We start from the raw sequence: 19,164 nt of genomic DNA on the forward strand, positions 1-19,164 counted from the left end.
AGAAATGGTGGAATATTGTGTGTACTGAGACGCATCTCTAGTTCCTCAAAATCAACTTTCGTTCGAAACAACAAAGAATAATCAATCCAACACAACCAGAAAAAACTTAAATAACACGAAGCCAAGCTAAGAGATATAGAAAGACATAATTTACAGTGACTTGTGAATTTTTTTGCATGAAGGGAAAAAAACCCAAACTTAGGAAACTATAATACTCGGATAGGATTCACAGGAGGATGATTAATGACCAACAAAGAACGAAGGAGTTATATTTTACGAGAAAACCAACAACAAAGACAAGTCACTAAACACTCGTTGGGTGCTGACTCATGCTCCGATTCTGTCAGCGTGTTTAGGCCTCCACTCAGTCCTTCCCTTGATGACTTCACCACCACCCTCTAACCGCAGCAAATGCTGGCACTCAACAAAACCAGAATTTGCCAGATCACCAATGCCCTTATCCAGTACAGAACAGAGAGACTCCAGCACACTGTCCCTTGTGCATTCCCTCCGGTACTCTAGAGTTATACCAGCAAGCTCATGAGTCTCCACGACAGGCAATGGTGCACTCTACAATGGAAAAAGACATTTAACGAATGCAATTAAGTTGAAGCAAGTCACAAAAGAACACGATGGACCATTCAAAGTTGGATGATACGCTGTGCATTTATTTGATGGCATTATGGGAGATGCGTCATTTTAACATATTCCTGGGACTCTTAATGCTTTCTTCATCTCCAATTTTAATTTAGTTAATTTACTTCTAAATTTGGGACTTCACTTTCTGAATCTCTCGGAAAACATGAAAAGTTATGGCATTATTCCACACTGATCACGTTCATGGGTATGAAGCCACAGGTTTCCGTGAGAGAAGAAAAATATATAGTAAAAACCTGAGAAGCTGATAAAAGCTTGGTGGGAAGGTGCAGTCAATGACAAAATGAAAAAGAGAAACAAAAAGATAGAACTCCGTAGAGATTGCACATGATGCTCACTTAATTGCAGATACAATCTTCCACTAGAAACACAATAAAGTTTGAGGATAATTCAAACATTTTCCAAATCAAAGAAAAAACTTGTCAAAATGCACTAAAATTGGAAGGGGGGGGGAGGGAAAAAGGAACAGGCTGCAACTTGTTTGTGATAAAAGTGTACTTTCTTGTATTCAAAGCAACAAAATGAGTAAAGCATAAGTCGGAGTAACAAAGGAGGGAAAGAAAATGTTCACCTCAAGAATCCAGCCAACGTATTTGACATTATTCACGTGTTGGTTCACATCTAAATCAGTCCATCTTGGCTGCACACAAGTGATAGGTTTTAAAGGAAGGTAAAAGAGAAGGGAAACTGTGGTGATACTTGTACACCAAATAGTTTTTGAAAACAAAATAACCACTGCTTACAGTTAAACCAGTATGGATATAATCTGCAGTTGTATCATCAAGTTTTGGTAGTTTCCTAGTTTCCTGGTCCACCACGGGAGGAGAATCCACAAAATAGCCACCTATTTCATCCCGAACCTCATCCGGAATTTTCGCTAATCTCCTGGTCTCTTTATTCATCATCACCCATTGACTGATGACATGCAACAAAATGACAAATATTTCAGTTAATTAAACTCGAATACCTGGTTGGACAAAAATCAACCTTTATTTCCATTACTTCAGAACATGATTAAAGCTTTGAAGTATGATAGTCATTTTCCAGTCATCACCACATACGCAAGTTAAAATAGTTATTTGGTAAACTTTTTATATTTTATTCAATAGTAAAGTATACAGCATTGACAAAATACAAAGGAACAAAAAACATCAAAAGATCAATAGAAAATCTGTCTGAATGAAGGGATAAGTTCTTAAGTAATCTAGCAAATCTAAACCTGGAAGCTCTTGTTAAAACATCTCCAGTGTTGCGATCACGTATAAGCCAGTCTCGGCGCATGCCATTCTTCCCAGAAGCAGCTACCCAAGTATCTACCTGAATAACATCACCCCTGCAAGATAAACATATAACTTACTACACAATGTGTTTCGAGTCTATCCACCACGTGATAGCAAACTCAAGGTTTTTGTCAGTAGTAACTTACCAAGTAGGATAGCGATCCACGAGAACCTGCATTTTAGCAACCACCCAAATTAAATTTCTTTTGGACATCTCAGGAGTTGAACCAAAGCCATCATTGAGCAGTCCTGCAGTCTTTACATGATTAAGAGCTGTTTCCTATAGAAAAAGTTCAGAGTTTGTCAAACAGGAGACTTTCAGTTTTCAGTGATTCCCGACTAACAAAAAAATTAACAGACACGTAAATGCATCTCAATAAAGAAATCCTCTTGTACCTGCAAATGATTCATCAACGTCTCCACAGAGACAGTTCGATCAGCGCCTATTTCATATGATCTGATACTGAAGTTTTGACGAAATATCAAACCATTCTGCATGATGCTCCCTAAACCAAAGGGATCATCAATCACATCTAAACGTTTCGGTTTCCAATCAAGCATCATCCATTGCTTCTCTGCTGCCAGAAATATTGTTGTGATGGCAGCAAGGAGCATGCTCCAATCAGGTAATTGGTTGATAAAAGTCCTTGGAGGAGGGGATGAGATCACCTCGTCTTCAATCTTACGACCATCCATTACTCCAACCCTTGTCCCATTAACCCTGGGATTGGCTTGTGCGTTGGCCTTCATCTGTAAACGTCCTGAAGATGTGGATTTTGACTTAACACCATTCCCAAATGCATCAATACTTGAAGGAATGTTTCCTTCATTCTTTCCTGTTGCTTTTCCAAAAGAATCTGAAGCCGGAGAAGCTACTGCGAAAATTGCAGACGTTGCAGCAGTCGTCACCATGGTAGCGTTAGTAGAATTTTTCAGGGTAAGCTATGGCCTATGACAGGATGGTAGATTCGAGAATCAACGGTAAATTGCTACCCACGAGGTTACCCCGGAAATTAGTCCAAAGGTGATCTATCAACTCTGCTTATCCATTGAGATTTACAATAAGAATCTATAGACATTACCTATAGACTGATAATAATAATTTGTTATTTATAGTAACCCGAAAGGCTTAAGCAAGACTGTACACCAAGAATTAAGGGACAGGAATAAATGTGGATATTTGCCATGCAAATCTCCGGCTGAAAACGTACAGAATAACAATAAAGGAAAGGCAATGAGAAAAGGCCAAAGAAAAAAAAGGTAAAACATGATTTTCAACCTCACGGAGAGATAATTTCAAGCAATTCACATAAATATAGACGATGCTCATGGTCAGAAATTTGAAATTTACCGGCATGAAACTTCTTCACGAGAAGTTTTAAATGCACTATCCTTCGAAGCTCAAAGACGGACAAAAAAAAACACTCTTGTGCCAAAACAAAATGAGACCCATAAATTTAGAACACCAAATTCGGATTCAGTCATCAAACAACACGATAGCCAAAAAATTCCTCTAGACGCCTTAAAAGGGACAAAGCCAAGACGATACAAAGGCAGATCTGGTGATTCAAAAACAAAACAAGACCGCTGTAGTTACCCCCAGATTCAAATAAACAGACAGACAAATAGTATTCCTCCTCAATTTAATCCCGCCATTTTCCAAATGTAAATCTAAAAATTGCAGAACATTCAATAAAAAAATGGCCAAAAGAACCCACCATCCCAATGTAGAAAAAAAATGAGAGAAAAAAACAGGTGAATCGAACGTACATAGATGAAATCAGGAAAGAGAAATCACCATAATCTGATCGGCAAAACCCTTGAAAGTCGATTTCCTTCTAGGGCTTGCAACCGTGGATGGTCTGCCCCTCCTCCCCTTGGATTTTTTTCTCGGACAGAATCTTCCAATTAAAAAATGTTTCCCGGAAGTTTCTATTTTCTCGAGGTTTATTGGAAAAAGGCTGGCAAATTCTCCAACGAAAAGATAGAGGGGAAGGGACAGGTGATCAGTGAGTGGTGGGCATTTCCTCTTTAATAGCAACGGAGAAGTGCTCGAGTTGCTAACCTGGCACTCGCTCCTCCTCTTGGACCCGACCCATGTTTGCAGCCTTTGTTCATCGTTCATGCCCATTTCAAATATGGGTTTTTTTTTTATCAAAATGTTGTAATTTTATTGATATCATATCAAAATAGGATGGTTTATAATTGAACGCAAAAATTTGCGTGAGACGGTCTCACAAGTTGTATCTGTGAGGCGGTATTTTATTTGGATCATCTATGAAAAAGTATTATTTTTTATACTAAGAGTATTACTTTTTCTTGTGAACATCAATAGGGTTGACATGTATCACATATTAGGATCCATAACATGATCTTATATGAGACTCAGTCATAATTGATAGCTCTAATTGTGTGAACATTTGACATTGCAAAAATAATATTGCATTGTTGAGACTCTTTATATTTTTTTTTTCTCCGTAAAAAAAAATCCAATTTATTTATTTTTATTTGGGAGTACATGAAATCAAACATGCCTTTCTCAAAAAATAAAACATGTCCGTGAGATTGCAGGAACATCCAACCTATTCAACCAACCAGCTCTTCTGATCTCTCATCATTTGGAGCCTTCCAGGTACCATGGCGTCGCCGGCTGATCCATCGACTCAGTAAGTCTGCAACGAAAAAAATCCTAAACCACTCTCTAAATTCTTGTAAATTTGTTTGTTTTAATCGAATTGCTTTGTCTGTTTCCAAAGGAACGCCTTTAGGAAACAAAAGAAAGGTCCTCCGTTCAAATTTTTGGCTCCGTTAATCTATGCTCCTGTTCTTCCTCTCAGTAAGTCATTCCCCTCTCCGTGTGAGTAATTTTCAAATTGGGTCGAAATTGTGTTCGATTTTCGAGAGACTCTGGGATTTAATGCATTTCAAAGTGCTGCAATTGTATCTTCTTTAATAATCAAGCTTCTTTTTTTTTTTTTTACTTTTGCATGGGGAGACTGCATTTTGGGCCCGGTTTGCCAGCGCCCATGCCCTGATTTGCATATCCTGATACCTGGCTTGTGTAAATCTTAATACTTTACATGCCTAACAGTTCGGCTTTCGCTCCGACATAGACCGGTTTTGAGGGATCGACTGTTTACAACAGTCTTGGTTGGTGCCTTTGCTCATGGGTTCTACTTGGTGTATCCTTTCTATTTATTTTTCTGTATTTATCTATCATTAGTTCATTGCTACGGGGTGTCACTGTTTCTATCCAGAGGCTTGATTTTGTGTTTGTTGGCCATCATCTTAGACATTGTTTTTGCCAACCTAAATGGCCTAAACATGTGCAATTATGCAGATCAAACCTCTCATTAACCGAGATACAACCATTGGATTTATTAAGTGCTAAAAAATGTAGATTTCAAGTTTGTGATGTGAGTTGTCTCAGTAAGAAGTTGATGTTATGCAATGGAAATTAGATGAGATGTTTGATCGATTTATTGGTTGATCTCATGCTGAATATGTTTTTTCAAGAAAATTAGATGATCACGAGAGCTTTGTTCCTCAAAACATTGGATCCTCTAGTGCACTCCGCCGAATGTTAGACATGTAAGATTTCCATCCTGACCAGAAAAATATGTCGCTTATGCATCTTGTTAGTAACAAGAATCAACATAAAGATTCGTGAATTGATCTCTAAATTCAAGAAAACATGTTGCATTTAAATTCCGGTTGCATCTTGCCTTATTGTATCAATTATTTAAGTGATAATCATTAGAATTCAGGTTGCATTTGAATGGTTTTGGTATCTGGAGATTTCAATTTCATTCCATGTAAACTTAAAGTTTCGTATGAGCAATTGTAATGGATTTTTTTATGCATTCAATATCAAAGTGATCTGCAATCCAAGTTTTAGATCTTTTCCGCAAATCAAATAAGTCCACACAGATCAAATTCTCCAACCAAACACAATCTCAGGGATTTTGTACAGATATTATACTGTGAACCTGAGGTTATAGGAAGCAAAAAAATGTGAAAGAAAATACCATCTGGTCCAATTGAACTTCTTATTACTATACAGTTTTTTTATGGATGACTTACAATCCATTTGCATAGGTTAGGGTGATTATCGCAGGCTCTCCCCATCAATATATTTCTCAATTAAGTTATCAGCGTGGCTCTAGCTTTCACATCACCTGCTTGATTTCTGTTCAGCTATGAATGCTCGAAAACGAGGATGATCTTACTTTTCTCTGAGGTTATAGGAAGCAAAAAAAATGCGAAAAAAAATACCATCTGGTCCAATTGAACTTCTTATTACTATACAGTTTTTTTTATGGATGACTTACAATCTATATGCATAGGTTAGGGTGATTATCGCAGGCTCTCCCCATCAAAATATTTCTCAATTAAGTTATCAGCATGGCTCTAGCTTTCACATCACCTGCTTGATTTCTGTTCAGCAATGAAAGCTCGAAAACGAGGATGATCTTACTTTTCTCTGCGCACTCCCCCCCCCCCCCCAACACACACACACACACACACATTTTGCTTGGAGTAACCATTTCATAAAATAGTAATGGAATTTTTTCGATTCTACTAGAATTCGCGTATACACTGATCAAATTATGATAATTTGGGATTCAATAGAACAGCCTTCCTTCAGTTGGAGCTGCCTGTTAGGACACATCCCGAAACCTGACATAAGTTTGACATGATATTATCAGGTTTAGGTTTTTAGAAGTTTAACATTGGAGCATAAGTTATCTTCCCAATACGAAACTTGGCCTCCGTGTACGTCTTGACTGTCTACTGCTTTGATACCTTGCTCTGCCAAAATTGATTGGTCATTTAGAAGATGAATCATTTTGGTTTTTACCTGGATTGGATAAAACATTTATTGAGTTCAAAGGGCTATAAACTTGAAAAACGTCCTCCGAAAACCATTAGAAAACACGCTCTGTCGCTTGTATGGTAAGCAACTCTTTTTTCAGCTTGCTTGTGCTTCTGTCTTTTTTATCCCATCTGGTGGATATTCATTGTTGACCTTATACTGATTCGCAAGATAAAGAAATCAAATTTAGGAGTGTTGCGATTTATAACATTGTCTGGAATCATTTCATAATGATTTGACCTGGTTGATATGCCAGGTCAATAGCTATTTAAGTAAGTTCTGATGCATAAACAATTAAAGACTAGTTGTAGAATCCCTACTCTAAAGTACAATGTGACACTCACTTCTTCATTTTTTTAAGTAAAATACTCGCTTCTGCAAACATGTGAAGAATCCAAAAAAAAATTATTTTGCAAACTCATACTTTCGTCCGGATTTTTGGGCCATGTTCAGTATAAAATGGAATACTAACAAACACTTGGTATATCTGCTCTATCGCATTCCTGGTGGCCGCTTAACTTGTTTATACTTGTCTAAGCACCACATTAAATTTCCAATTGTTGTTTTTCTACATGGAATGATTTCTAGAACTGACATTTTAAGTAATAATTTCATTGGTTATCCGGTATGGAATGTCCTGTATATTTTGTGATTTTCTGATGAAGTCTGAGGGCATACTGGAATGACTAATGAGTCTGGTGATATTGCTTTTAACATAACACTCCTAGCTGTGCTATGGCACTTAAGATCATTCACTTCTTAACAGTGCGGCAGTTGGATTTGGTTGTACTTAATGATATATGATGACCATTAAAAAATTTTATGGCCTAATTTATTACCTATATGCATCTACCTAGGCGATCTTCAATTTAATGTTCGGAGTTGTCTGCATTCACATTTTTCAACAATTTTCAAACAGTAAATAGTTAAATATCAACATATGAGAATGACATTTATGATTCATTGTGTTTTATTGTTATTGCTTTACTTTCTTCCTCCTTAATCAAATGTTTAGAACAGATCTTTACGATTCCGAGAGCAAATGATTCGGCGTGAATGAGCATGGACTAGTTCAACTTCTGGGAAAGACTGCTTGCGTGATCTGCTATTTTATACCAAAATTTTCATCTTTTGAAATATTTGATTCTCCAAAATGAAATGCTGAGTCGGGATTTCTTGAATTGGTAGAGTGTTTCTCCTTTTAAGGTCCATATATGGTGATAAAACATCCGGTCCAGTTCCATGCTTAATAAAAATGTATGAACTCTGCTGCTCAGTTTCCATCTATTTTAGTATCCAAGCCGCTAATGTGAACTCTTATAATTCAATTGATTCAAGTTTGCTGCTACGAAATTGTGCTTTTCGCTTGCAAAAGTGTGTCTTGAGACTCTTGACAGTGGAAAATTCGATCCACTACCCGAAGGCCAAAATCCATGGCCCATGTATCGGCCAAATGGGACTGATCAATGTTGATTAATCTCGTGTCCCATCATGTTGGATCTAGCAAATGGAGCAGTCGAACTTACTCTTGATAGAACATTAGTTTGAAATTTTTCCAAAATTCGACTTTCTTACATCTTTGGCCAAGAAGGGTGCTTGCATTATTCAAGTTAAAAAATAAATTTAAGTTCATATTTAACTTTTGTGAAGTATGATTTCCATCCGATGAATGAGATCTTCGTATCCTATCTTGTGCTCATTTGGACATTTAACCGGTCATACATGTTTTTGCGATGGTTACAATCTTATGAAGAAGTCACATACTAAATACTAATATTTAAAAAAAAAATAAAGTTTGGAGGTGATGTATTCTTTGAGATTGAAACTTATTATTTTTTTCTAGAAGTAAGTAAATGAACCTTGATTTGTCATTACTTTTGTTCAACAATCAATGCCATCGGATGGATTTTAGATGAATTTTGACATGGGCAAACAAAATTACAAGTGTCGGTTAGAAAATGTTTACCAACTATATTATATTTTTTTCCCCTTTCTATTTCGATAATAAACTTTAAAAAATAAAATAAAAAAGACAAGTACCTTTTTTTAAGAGGAAAAACACAAGTACTTGAAGGAGACGTTCCATTGAGTTTGGGGAGTTACGGAAGTTACTGTTGGTTTATTTTCAGACGTGCTGTCCTATACTTCTACGTTTGACAATATTTGTTGAACTATAATATTCGTTTTATTTTTTACATGTCATTATTATAGCCTTGTCCGTGCATCTTCCGGTTTCAAAATTTAATTTTCTTCACAAGTACTGCAATTAATGGACATTTCACTAAGAGAAGCAATATTTTATATAATAGTAGGTCTCTTGTGAGACGGTTTCATGAATATTTATCTGTGAGATCGGTCAACCTATCGATATTCACAATAAAAAAGTAATACTCTTAACATAAAAAGTAATAATTTTTTATAGATGACCCAAATAAGAGATCCGTCTCACAAATTGACTCGTGAGACGATCTCAAGGATTTTTTTGAAATTATTTTTACAATATAATAGAAACGAAGATAGTTTTTTTAAAATGATATTATTGACATTATTATAGATTGCTTGTCCCTTGATTTTATGGTGTTTGATTTACTTAACTCTTATTTAACCATTTTAATGTAACCATTTTAAGTTGTGACAGACAAAATTATCATAAAACTAATCGAAACCACCATAATCGATTTTCTAATTTGTACGAAAATGTATAGTGTTTTAGATATTTATTTTGATATTTGGTTTTTTTGTGTGGAAAAGGTTGTCAAATCAGATTCTCCTAAATCTAATGAGATGTAATATCCCGAGCTTCACCCTTCCCACCCAACATTGGCCAGTGCTTCTCTATACCCGCACACCCTATTTCTTAACTCCTGCTGAAGTGGGGCTCTTCTCAATCCTCTAAACTAAGATAATGAAATCCCAACTTACAATTTGGATCAATGGATTCGAAATTTTAAAAATAACTTAATAAATCACTATAAAACATATTCAAAATGCGTGACGGTGAAATGATCGCGGTGATCATGGTATAGTTAATATAATATTATTACGAAAACATAGTACAACATATATGAACAAAAAACAATGTATAAAAATGCAGACATTTAGAAAAACAGAAGAAATTTCATGGTACCTATAAACGGGAAATGAAATCCTACCTATGAGGGCACTATCTTCACTTCATTTCAATGGATAAGATCTTGCCACATATATAATTTAAAAAAAAAAAAAGTGGGTCCTATATATGCATGAGCAAATCTTGATCATCCATCCCATCATGAGGGCAATGTCCATATGAGTAGTATGAAATAAACCCCTATAAACTACTATCCAAATAATGTATTCAGTGAAGAATATTTAATAATAGATATGAAATCTACTCAAAAACCAATATACGACACATGTATTGATAAATGTGGAGATTTGGATATCTCATTAGGGTCATTACCCAAAATATTGAAATTGGATTGATCATAGCATTATTAAATATCTTTCATTACTAAGATATGTAGGACACATATTGGTGAGTTGAAATGAAGAATTGTCCTTTAAATCTGATTGACATGACTATACAATTTAATTAATTAAGCCTTGCTTTAATCAAAACCGAACAAATAAATTTTTGAGAGTAGGTCTCTTGTGAGACGGACTCACGAATTTTTATATGTGAGACGGGTCAACCGTACCGATATTCACAATAAAAAATAATACTCTTATCATAAAAAATAATACTTTTCATTGATGAGTCAAATAAGAGATTCATCTCACAAAATACGACTTCATACAAGTTTTTGTCAACTTTGGAAAAATGGAAGATACTTGCATATGTATAGAATGGTGTGTTCAATGACGTTTATATTGAATCATCCAAACGTTAAAACTATTTTTTAAAATAAAAATATTTTAAAAAGTTCAAGAGTCATTAATAATTAAATTCAATTGTGCGGTCTCATTTAAAAAATTGGACCTAAATACACTTAAATTGTGTTTGAATGGATGGATTTCAAATATGTTCAAATGTATTTTTGTAATTTAAAAAAAAGAAGATCATAAACTTCAACCCACGTCTTTCATATTAGTTACGACGGATTTCAATTTTACCTAATAATGAATGTATTTAAAATGTATTATACCTAGTGTTACAATTATGTAAATAAGTAAGATATCTGTTTATGATTTCATTTATTGTTTCATTGTTACGATAAAAATATAATCGAAATTTATAGATTTCAAATCTATATGTCCAAATTCAACTGTAACAATAATAACACAAACATGAAATCAGATAATTTAAAATCGACATTTTACTAACTTTTTTCCTATTTTAATTCAAAATATTGTCGAGATTCAAATCAAAAGGGAATATAACATTTTCACCAAAAAGTTAACAAAGTTACAGAAACGAACAATTTGGGCTCAGCTTCAACGGGATTAAATATCCAAAATCTAACGCGCATCCAGTTGGCCGGCCAACCATTTCCACGCTTTATACCATTTCCACATACTTCTAAATCTAGAATATGGTAAAATTTAAATACACATTAATAAATTTAAAACCAAACCAACAGGAAAAAAAATAAATTTTATAAGACGATGTCACATATCTTTATCTGTAATATGAGTCAATAATGCTCATATTTATAATAATAAGTAATATGTTTGACATAAAAAATTAATATTTTTTAACGCGTAACTCAAATAAGATATCAGTCTCACAAAATTCACTCGTGAAACTATCTGACAAAAGTTTTTGTGTTGTCAAAGTACGATGAAAAATTGGAAAATTTGAAAATAAATACAGTATTAAACTGACATGGATTTAAAATATCACATAAGTAACGGACATTAATAGTATATACTTATTTATTATAATAAAGTAAAGAAGCTGAATTTAAAATTTGAGTAAATATCATAAGCTTTACGTTAGGAGCGCGTTGAGTATTTATTAATGTCCTGGTTGAGATTGAATAAAGTTGCCTACATTCGGTTGGGGACTTATCCTCTCTTATTTCTCTTTTTCCTCATTTATTATACCAATTTCTCCATATTTATGCTTGCCAAAAAAAATTATAAAGTTGATGAAGTAAGTGAACGACGATTGATCATGGATTCATGTCTTTGATTCTTTTTACTAAAATTTACAAAGTGTGCACTGAAAAATAACGTCCGCGAATTTCTATTTTCGAAAAAAAATTTGAGCGTGGAGTACTTAGAAATTAGTATCTTGGATATATTATGTTTTTTTTGCTTCTTGAAATAGGATATAAAATGTTATATATGCCATTATGCCCATATTCACACCCGGAATTATGGTCACTTGTATATAGAATATGTGCATATAGATTAAGAAAGAACTTGTGGATGTAGAGATTTCCTCCACCTTTTCTTTTAAATTTTGTGCAAGTAATTCAGAACCCCATTCTTTACGTCATTTCTTCTTTTAAGCCAATAATACCTTTTCTTTTAAGATCGAAAAATAATTACAAAAGAATAGACAAAATCGGTTTTTTTTTTTTTGAAAAAAAAACAAAACAAAACACACGACCAACATATTGAGAATAATTTTCTTATTATATATATTATGAAGCTTCCACATATCTAGCATTATTTCCTTATGAAAAAACTAACATTTATTAAAAATCAAATAGCCCAAAAAAATTTGCATGACACCTACGGCAAAATTACAAATTAGAATACTATAAAATATGTGTGTATCATATTTTTAAGAAGTCATCTTCTAGAACATTTTGTATAAATATTGAAATCATAAATAAACATCAACAAGGTTATTGACTCTTACATCGACTAAAATAATGTCGATCGATTGTAATCGAAACAAAAATTTCAAACTAGCTAGTCTTAAATAATAAAATTATCATATATATATATATATTCAATGACAATTTAATTAATTAATTAATTTAATTAATTAATTATTATTATTCCATTTAATATATAATATATAATTATGATAAATTATAAATAAATTAAAAATAGAGATAGCGAGAGGGTTAGTGAGTATATATAATATAGTGGGCTTGAGCTGTGATTTAGCTGTCAGTCTTTAGCTTTGCAAGCTGTTTATTTCTCTCATATTCCTTTACATACCATCTCCAAGTCAAAGTAGCTCTTTTTTCTCCTTCACTCCTCTACCGCTACCGCCTCCGCGGCCTCCGCCGCCGCCGCCCATATCCCATATACCATATCCCACCTTCGTTTTCCGCCCATACCTTGCTCTCAGATCTGCACATTCTAAGCAGAAGGAGAGCAAGAACTACATTTTCAGAAACTAAACACTAAACGCTCAGAAAAAGCTTGTTGCATGTCTGGTACATGTGAAATGAAGCGAAATTTCAATTCTTGTAGTGGGTTTTTGTATTTGAGCAGTCTTTTGTTCTTTCTTCCTTTGCTGTCGCTTTCTTCTTCGGAGACAGGCCATGTTCATGCTCATGCATTGCATTCCAATGTCGAAATCAGCAGGAATGGACCGCTTACAGATTCGGAAGCTCTTTACATCAAAAGACGGCAACTTCTCTACTACATAGATGAATTCGGTGATAGAGGAGAACATGTGAAGGTTGACCCTTCGCTGGTGTTCGATAACCCGAGGCTAAGAAATGCGTACATTGCTTTACAAGCTTGGAAACTCGCCATATTCTCAGATCCCTACAACTTGACTGGCAATTGGGTTGGATCTAACGTGTGCCGGTATGAAGGGGTGTTTTGTGCTCCTGCACTTGACAACCATTCAATCCTTACGGTTGCTGGTATTGATCTTAACCACGGCGACATTGCGGGGTATCTTCCTGAAGAGCTGGGTCTTCTCACAGATCTGGGTCTCTTTCACATCAATTCCAACAGATTCTGCGGGACTGTGCCGAAGAAATTCAAGAACTTGAAGGTACTGTTCGAGCTTGATTTGAGCAACAACAGGTTCGCTGGGAAATTCCCTTATGTTGTTTTAAGCTTGCCTAAGTTGATTTATTTGGATATAAGATTCAATGAGTTTGAAGGTACCGTTCCGCCCGAGCTTTTTGATAAGCCTTTAGATGCTATATTTATCAACCACAACAGATTTGCTTTTGAATTGCCGGATAATTTCGGTAACTCCCCTGTTTCTGTAATAGTTTTGGCTAACAACAGGTTCCATGGCTGCCTGCCGGCGAGTCTTGGAAATATGAGTAATCTTAATGAGATTATATTTATGGGCAATAAATTGAGGTCTTGTTTTCCGAGTGAGATTGGATTGTTGAAGAATTTGACTGTATTAGATGTGAGCAATAATGGCTTGTTGGGCACGTTGCCGGAGAGTATCGGTGGACTGGTGAATTTGGAGCAGTTCAATGTGGCACATAATATGTTTTCGGGTAAGATTCCGGCGAGCATTTGTGAGCTGCCTAGCTTGGAGAATTTCACCTATGCTTATAATTTCTTCACGGGCGAGCCACCGGTATGTTTGGCTTTGCCGGCGTTTGATGACCGCCGGAATTGTTTGCCTAATAGGCCCGCACAGAGGTCCCCGGGACAGTGTAAATTGTTCTTGTCTAAGAAAATTCATTGTGGGGCTTTCAAGTGTCACCCGTTTATTCCTTCTCTCCCACCGCCGCCGCCTCCTTCACCACCCGTCAGTGGTGGTGCAGTCACCTCCTCCGCCAGTTTATTCCCCACCGCCACCTTCACCTCCTCCCCCGATTTTTTCGCCTCCACCTCCCGTTTACTCTCCTCCGCCTCCACCTCCACCTGTTTACCCACCTCCTCCCCCGGTCTATTCTCCTCCTCCCCCATCTCCACCACCACCATCACCGCCTCCTCCTTCACCTCCACCCGTTTACTCACCACCTCCCCCATCTCCACCGCCACCATCACCCCCTCCTCCCTCTCCACCTCCACCTACTTACTCACCACCTCCCCCATCTCCCCCGCCACCATCACCCCCTCCTCCCTCTCCTCCTCCGCCTATTTACTCACCACCTCCTCCACCACCTTCACCTCCTCCACCTGTCTACTCACCACCTCCTCCACAACCATCCCCTCCACCGCCAGTTTACTCACCACCACCTCCTCCATCGCCTCCGTCTCCAATTATTTACGCGCCTTGTCAGTGGCCACCGCCACCTCCAAATAGCCCACCACCTCCACCGCCTTTGCATTCTCCTCCGCCACCAGTTACTTATTTGTATAACTCGCCTCCTCCCCCACCGTTATACTCGCCCCCTCCACCTCCCGTATATGTGTATCCATCTCCACCCCCTCCAGTACACCATCCACCACCACCAACCCCGCATTTTGAGCCTCCTCCTCCACCACCTTGTATAGAACCACCCCCTCCACCACCACCATGTGAAGAACACCTGCCTCCACCGCCATATGTTTACAAGCCTCCACCATCACCTTCACCTCCTCATTATCACGACAATTCTCCACCGCCACCCCCACCACCATATCACTACAATTCTCCTCCGCCACCATCACCTTCACCTCATTATCACGACCATTCTCCTCCGCCACCCCCACCACCATATCACTACAATTCTCCTCCGCCACCATCACCTTCACCCCCTCCACCAGCTCCAATATATGAAGGGCCACTGCCACCTGTTGTTGGCGTATCGTATGCATCCCCACCCCCACCGCCCTTCTATTGAGTCTTTTGAAGAGGGACTTCCTCTAAACCACCATACCCCAGAACTCACAAAACAGTCCCTAAATCACCAACACGTCTATTTATTTCACTTCTCATTTCTCAAAGGGCTCACCCTTTGTCTAGTGGCACTCCTGATTCTCATTTCTGGGATGAGAACAAACGACACACAAGATCAAAGTAGAGATTAAGCGAAAGCATATTGTTCCGGGAATATGTGTAATGCATCATTGAGGATTGATTCTTGATAAATTGTTTTGAAGCTTGGTTGTGGAAAAAACAAGAAAAGTGGTGATCAAAGAGTGGAGACGAAATGTAAATCCTTATTTATTATGTATGAATTACGTTGTGAAAAATAAAAGTAGGTTTTGCAGGAATTGTATGTATAGCCAGAGAACCACATCAAGAATCAAGAATGGCTAGCTGTGTGCCATCCCCTGTGATGGAGTTTTCGCTGTTACTCGTTATGTCATACTATAATTTTCTTTTTTTCCCATTTATAGAATATTTACGATAATAAAGATGACGATGATTTTTAACACACCATGTGTCATTTTTCATTTTTGCAAGATCTATAGACTTCCCCTATATGATGTGTATGCTCCAGTTTCATCTCTGCAAAATGGAAATGCACCCCTCCTTTTTATAATACAGTCGCTTCTTGGTTGGCGTGTATAGTTACATCTTTTTTGTATGTATTGGCTACAAACACTCATTTATGTTTCGTATGCTATCTTCGTCGGATCATTACATAATAAATTAAGAAAATGAAATATTTGTGATTTTTTGTATTTTTTATGAAGGCAAAGATTTGTTACAATTGATCTCAATTTCGAGATCTAATCTCAGTCTTAAATATCTTTTTTTAAGGTGGTATTTGTAATAAAAAAAAAACATATTTTAAATGTTTCGATGCTTCAAGGAATTGAAAATCTACGACTGTTAATCCCGTGCTGGACAGATAAAAAAATTGAAAGATTTAAAAAATCAAAGTTCAATTCTTTGAGCCAACTTTAAAGATTGGGTGTATGTCATAAATCAACGTTATACATAGCTCTTCTGTAGTATACCCTTTTGCAACATCCACCATTAAAGACCATTAAAGACAATCTCCCACAAATGTTACCGACACAAAAAATTAGTCTCAATTCATACGTCGCCACCACTATCTTATGTTTGTATTTTTTATATATTCATTTATTTGCTATATTTTGACAATATTTTAATATTTGAATTTCAAAACAAGCATCCAACTACATTCTCAAATGGAAAAAATCCCATAAATTTTTATGCGACTTCTTTTTCTATTGTATGACATTTCAATTATCACAATTATATAAAGAATTTGAAATTCGGAACTCATTTTATACCATGTAAAATATTATTTTGTCGTTTATTAAAAAATACGCAATCTAAATATATTATTACATATATATATATATATGTATATCATGTAATAATATTAAAATTCACACGCACCATGTTTATAAAAGTAAAACATAATCTTCTTAATTATGTAAACAAGGAAGAAATAGTGAATATATTTCGTGTGGCTTTGACCAAAGGGCACTTCATTTAATTTATCACTCACCGACAACGAGACGCTCCAATTTTGCATTAAAATCAGCCGTAATATGTGCAATTTCCTTGTGTCATGCACTCCCTACAAATTAACTAGTCAGCCATTAACCTCTGCTTTTAAACTTATTATTATATTCAGAAACTTGCTTTTTTCCGTTATAAATAAATTTGGGAATTCTGTTCCAATTTCCATAGCGTTCTTTGCTATGCGGGGCAATAAAAATAGTGACCATGCTTTTTCCGGTTTATTTCATTCTATCTATTTGGACATTGTCCACGTGATAAGATGGATGACCAAGATTTATCCACGCATATATATGATCCACTTTTTTTTTTGAAATTGTATGTGTGATAAGATCTTACCCGTTGAAATGAAATTCAGGTAGTGTCCACATAGGTAGAATCTCATTAACCGCTTTTTCCGTACTTTTATTTTGACTTCTTGTAATTTTGATATGTTATCATAATTGAGTTTGTTTGTTTAGTTTTTTTTTTCCCTGAAATTTTGATTATTTGTTTTGCAACTTTAGTCATTCTTTCATTAAAGTACTTCCGATTTCCATTTCTACCCATTTACATGAAATTGATGTTTTCAACTTCTATATTATTTAGGTTTTGAGATTAAGGCGGGTCCACAAGTTTTAAGCAGTGTTACGAATAAAAAACAATCACACAGATGGACTTTGAAAAAGTAGAATTCAAGATCGAGTTTAGTAAAATATGAGTGAGATCTTCATATATCGACTCAACATGTCACATAAAGTTTTTTTTTTTTTTATATACAAACATGATAAATTTGAAATAAATTAAATGATTTAAGAATTCCCAACAAATTAGTAAGAGAGCAAAACATAGAGTATATTTTGAAAATCTCATTAAATGAGATGGATACTCTATTTGGGCCAATAAAAATTTAGACCAAAAATAAGCAGCTAGGGTCCAATAACATATAAGATACAGAGCCCATAAAAGCTCAAACAGTCTCTATTTTCTTTATGCTACAATAACTTTCACTTCCTATAATATCCACCCAAAGTTTAATATCTCCATTTCATTCTCCGATTCTCGCATTGGTTTCAATCATTGTAAGATATTTACTTTCAACTAGGACAAAATTTTGTGTGAGACGATTTCATGAATCGTATTTTGTGAGACAGATTTCTTATTTGGGTCATTCATGAATAAATATTACTTTTTATTGTGAATATCGTTAGAGTTGACCTATTTTACAGATAAAGATTCGTGATACCTCTCACAATAGACCTATTATTCAACTAGTGTCTTCTCTCAAGCGATGTGTATATATTTTAATTTATTTTTTTGAAATTCGAGAGATTATATTAAAATCTAATCTAAAAAGTAAAAAAAAAATTTATGATAACTTTTATTTGCGAGCGATATTTAATTTAAAAATTCAAAAATATATTTAGTGATATTTTTTTTAAAAAAATACGAATAAAATATTTTATAATTTGAGTAAAAAAATCATATATTTTTTGTTTATAAGAAAACATAACATAACTCCAAATTAGTTAGGTGTTACCGATAAGAAGATCAACTCCTATCAGAAAAGATATCGAGTGTAGAAACAAGGGTTGAGATAGAGGTTTATCCAACGGTTGCAAATTTCATTATCATAAAAATATAATAAAATAAATATGGTAAAAATTTGTGTTAGAAGATCTCACGGATCTTATTTGTGAGACGGATTTCTTATTTGAGTTATCAATGAAAAAATATTATTTTTTATGCTAAGAGTACTACTTTTTATTATGAATATAGGTAGGGTTTACCCGTCTCACATATTAAGATCCGTGAGACGGTCTCACATGAAACTCACTCAATAAATAAATTTCAAATTTCTCAGATGGACTTATAAATAAAAATATATAACCATGGACAGTTCAGCCGCGGCTCTAGAATGATATCTAGTTCAGTCAAATATTGTTTACACCAGGAAACATCTATTCTAATAAAGTCTAAATTATGTGGCTACTTTTTTACCACCTTAATTTAGATCCAAACCATTTAGGTTCAAGTATCTAATATTGAAAGAAAAATAGAAAGATAAAGCAAAAAACTGGACATGTAATGAGTAAATCTTAAATATATGCATTACAATGTCTCAAAAACCA

The 19,164-nt window shown here is 35.3% G+C and overlaps 3 protein-coding genes across 7 annotated transcripts; 2 read left to right on the plus strand and 1 right to left on the minus strand.

Moving 5' to 3' along the window:
- Positions 1–38: 38 nt before the first annotated feature.
- On the minus strand, positions 39–3,992 carry LOC140832284 (palmitoyl-acyl carrier protein thioesterase, chloroplastic-like). Of its 4 annotated transcripts, none has more exons than XM_073196198.1 (7): positions 3,736–3,992; positions 2,334–2,975; positions 2,084–2,217; positions 1,877–1,990; positions 1,401–1,572; positions 1,229–1,297; positions 39–570 (listed from the first exon to the last, which is right to left on the minus strand). In XM_073196198.1, the coding sequence occupies exons 2-7, from the start codon at positions 2,847–2,849 to the stop codon at positions 328–330; spliced, it is 1,248 nt and encodes a 415-aa protein (XP_073052299.1). In that variant the 5' UTR covers positions 2,850–2,975; positions 3,736–3,992; the 3' UTR covers positions 39–327. The 4 variants fall into 4 exon arrangements, with proteins under 4 accessions (XP_073052299.1, XP_073052300.1, XP_073052298.1 ...); XM_073196199.1 differs by having other exon boundaries at positions 2,334–3,026; XM_073196197.1 differs by having other exon boundaries at positions 3,708–3,992.
- A 445-nt stretch (positions 3,993–4,437) lies between these two features.
- Positions 4,438–8,089, plus strand: LOC140832288 (uncharacterized). Of its 2 annotated transcripts, none has more exons than XM_073196207.1 (4): positions 4,438–4,603; positions 4,694–4,773; positions 5,029–5,119; positions 7,834–8,089. In XM_073196207.1, exons 1-4 carry the CDS (start codon positions 4,575–4,577, stop codon positions 7,871–7,873), a joined length of 240 nt encoding a protein of 79 aa, XP_073052308.1. In that variant the 5' UTR covers positions 4,438–4,574; the 3' UTR covers positions 7,874–8,089. The 2 variants fall into 2 exon arrangements, with proteins under 2 accessions (XP_073052308.1, XP_073052309.1); XM_073196208.1 differs by having other exon boundaries at positions 4,439–4,603; positions 7,829–8,089.
- A 4,775-nt stretch (positions 8,090–12,864) lies between these two features.
- Positions 12,865–15,984, plus strand: LOC140832276 (leucine-rich repeat extensin-like protein 3). The gene is given in 2 exon segments (XM_073196187.1): positions 12,865–14,427; positions 14,429–15,984. Coding segments are annotated over 2 exon segments (2,322 nt in total). The 5' UTR covers positions 12,865–13,129; the 3' UTR covers positions 15,453–15,984.
- The last annotated feature ends 3,180 nt before the right edge of the window (positions 15,985–19,164 follow it).

The sequence above is a fragment of the Primulina eburnea genome, chromosome 5 (genome assembly GCF_022965805.1).
Source record: "Primulina eburnea isolate SZY01 chromosome 5, ASM2296580v1, whole genome shotgun sequence".
NCBI classification, from domain to species: Eukaryota; Viridiplantae; Streptophyta; class Magnoliopsida; order Lamiales; family Gesneriaceae; genus Primulina; species Primulina eburnea.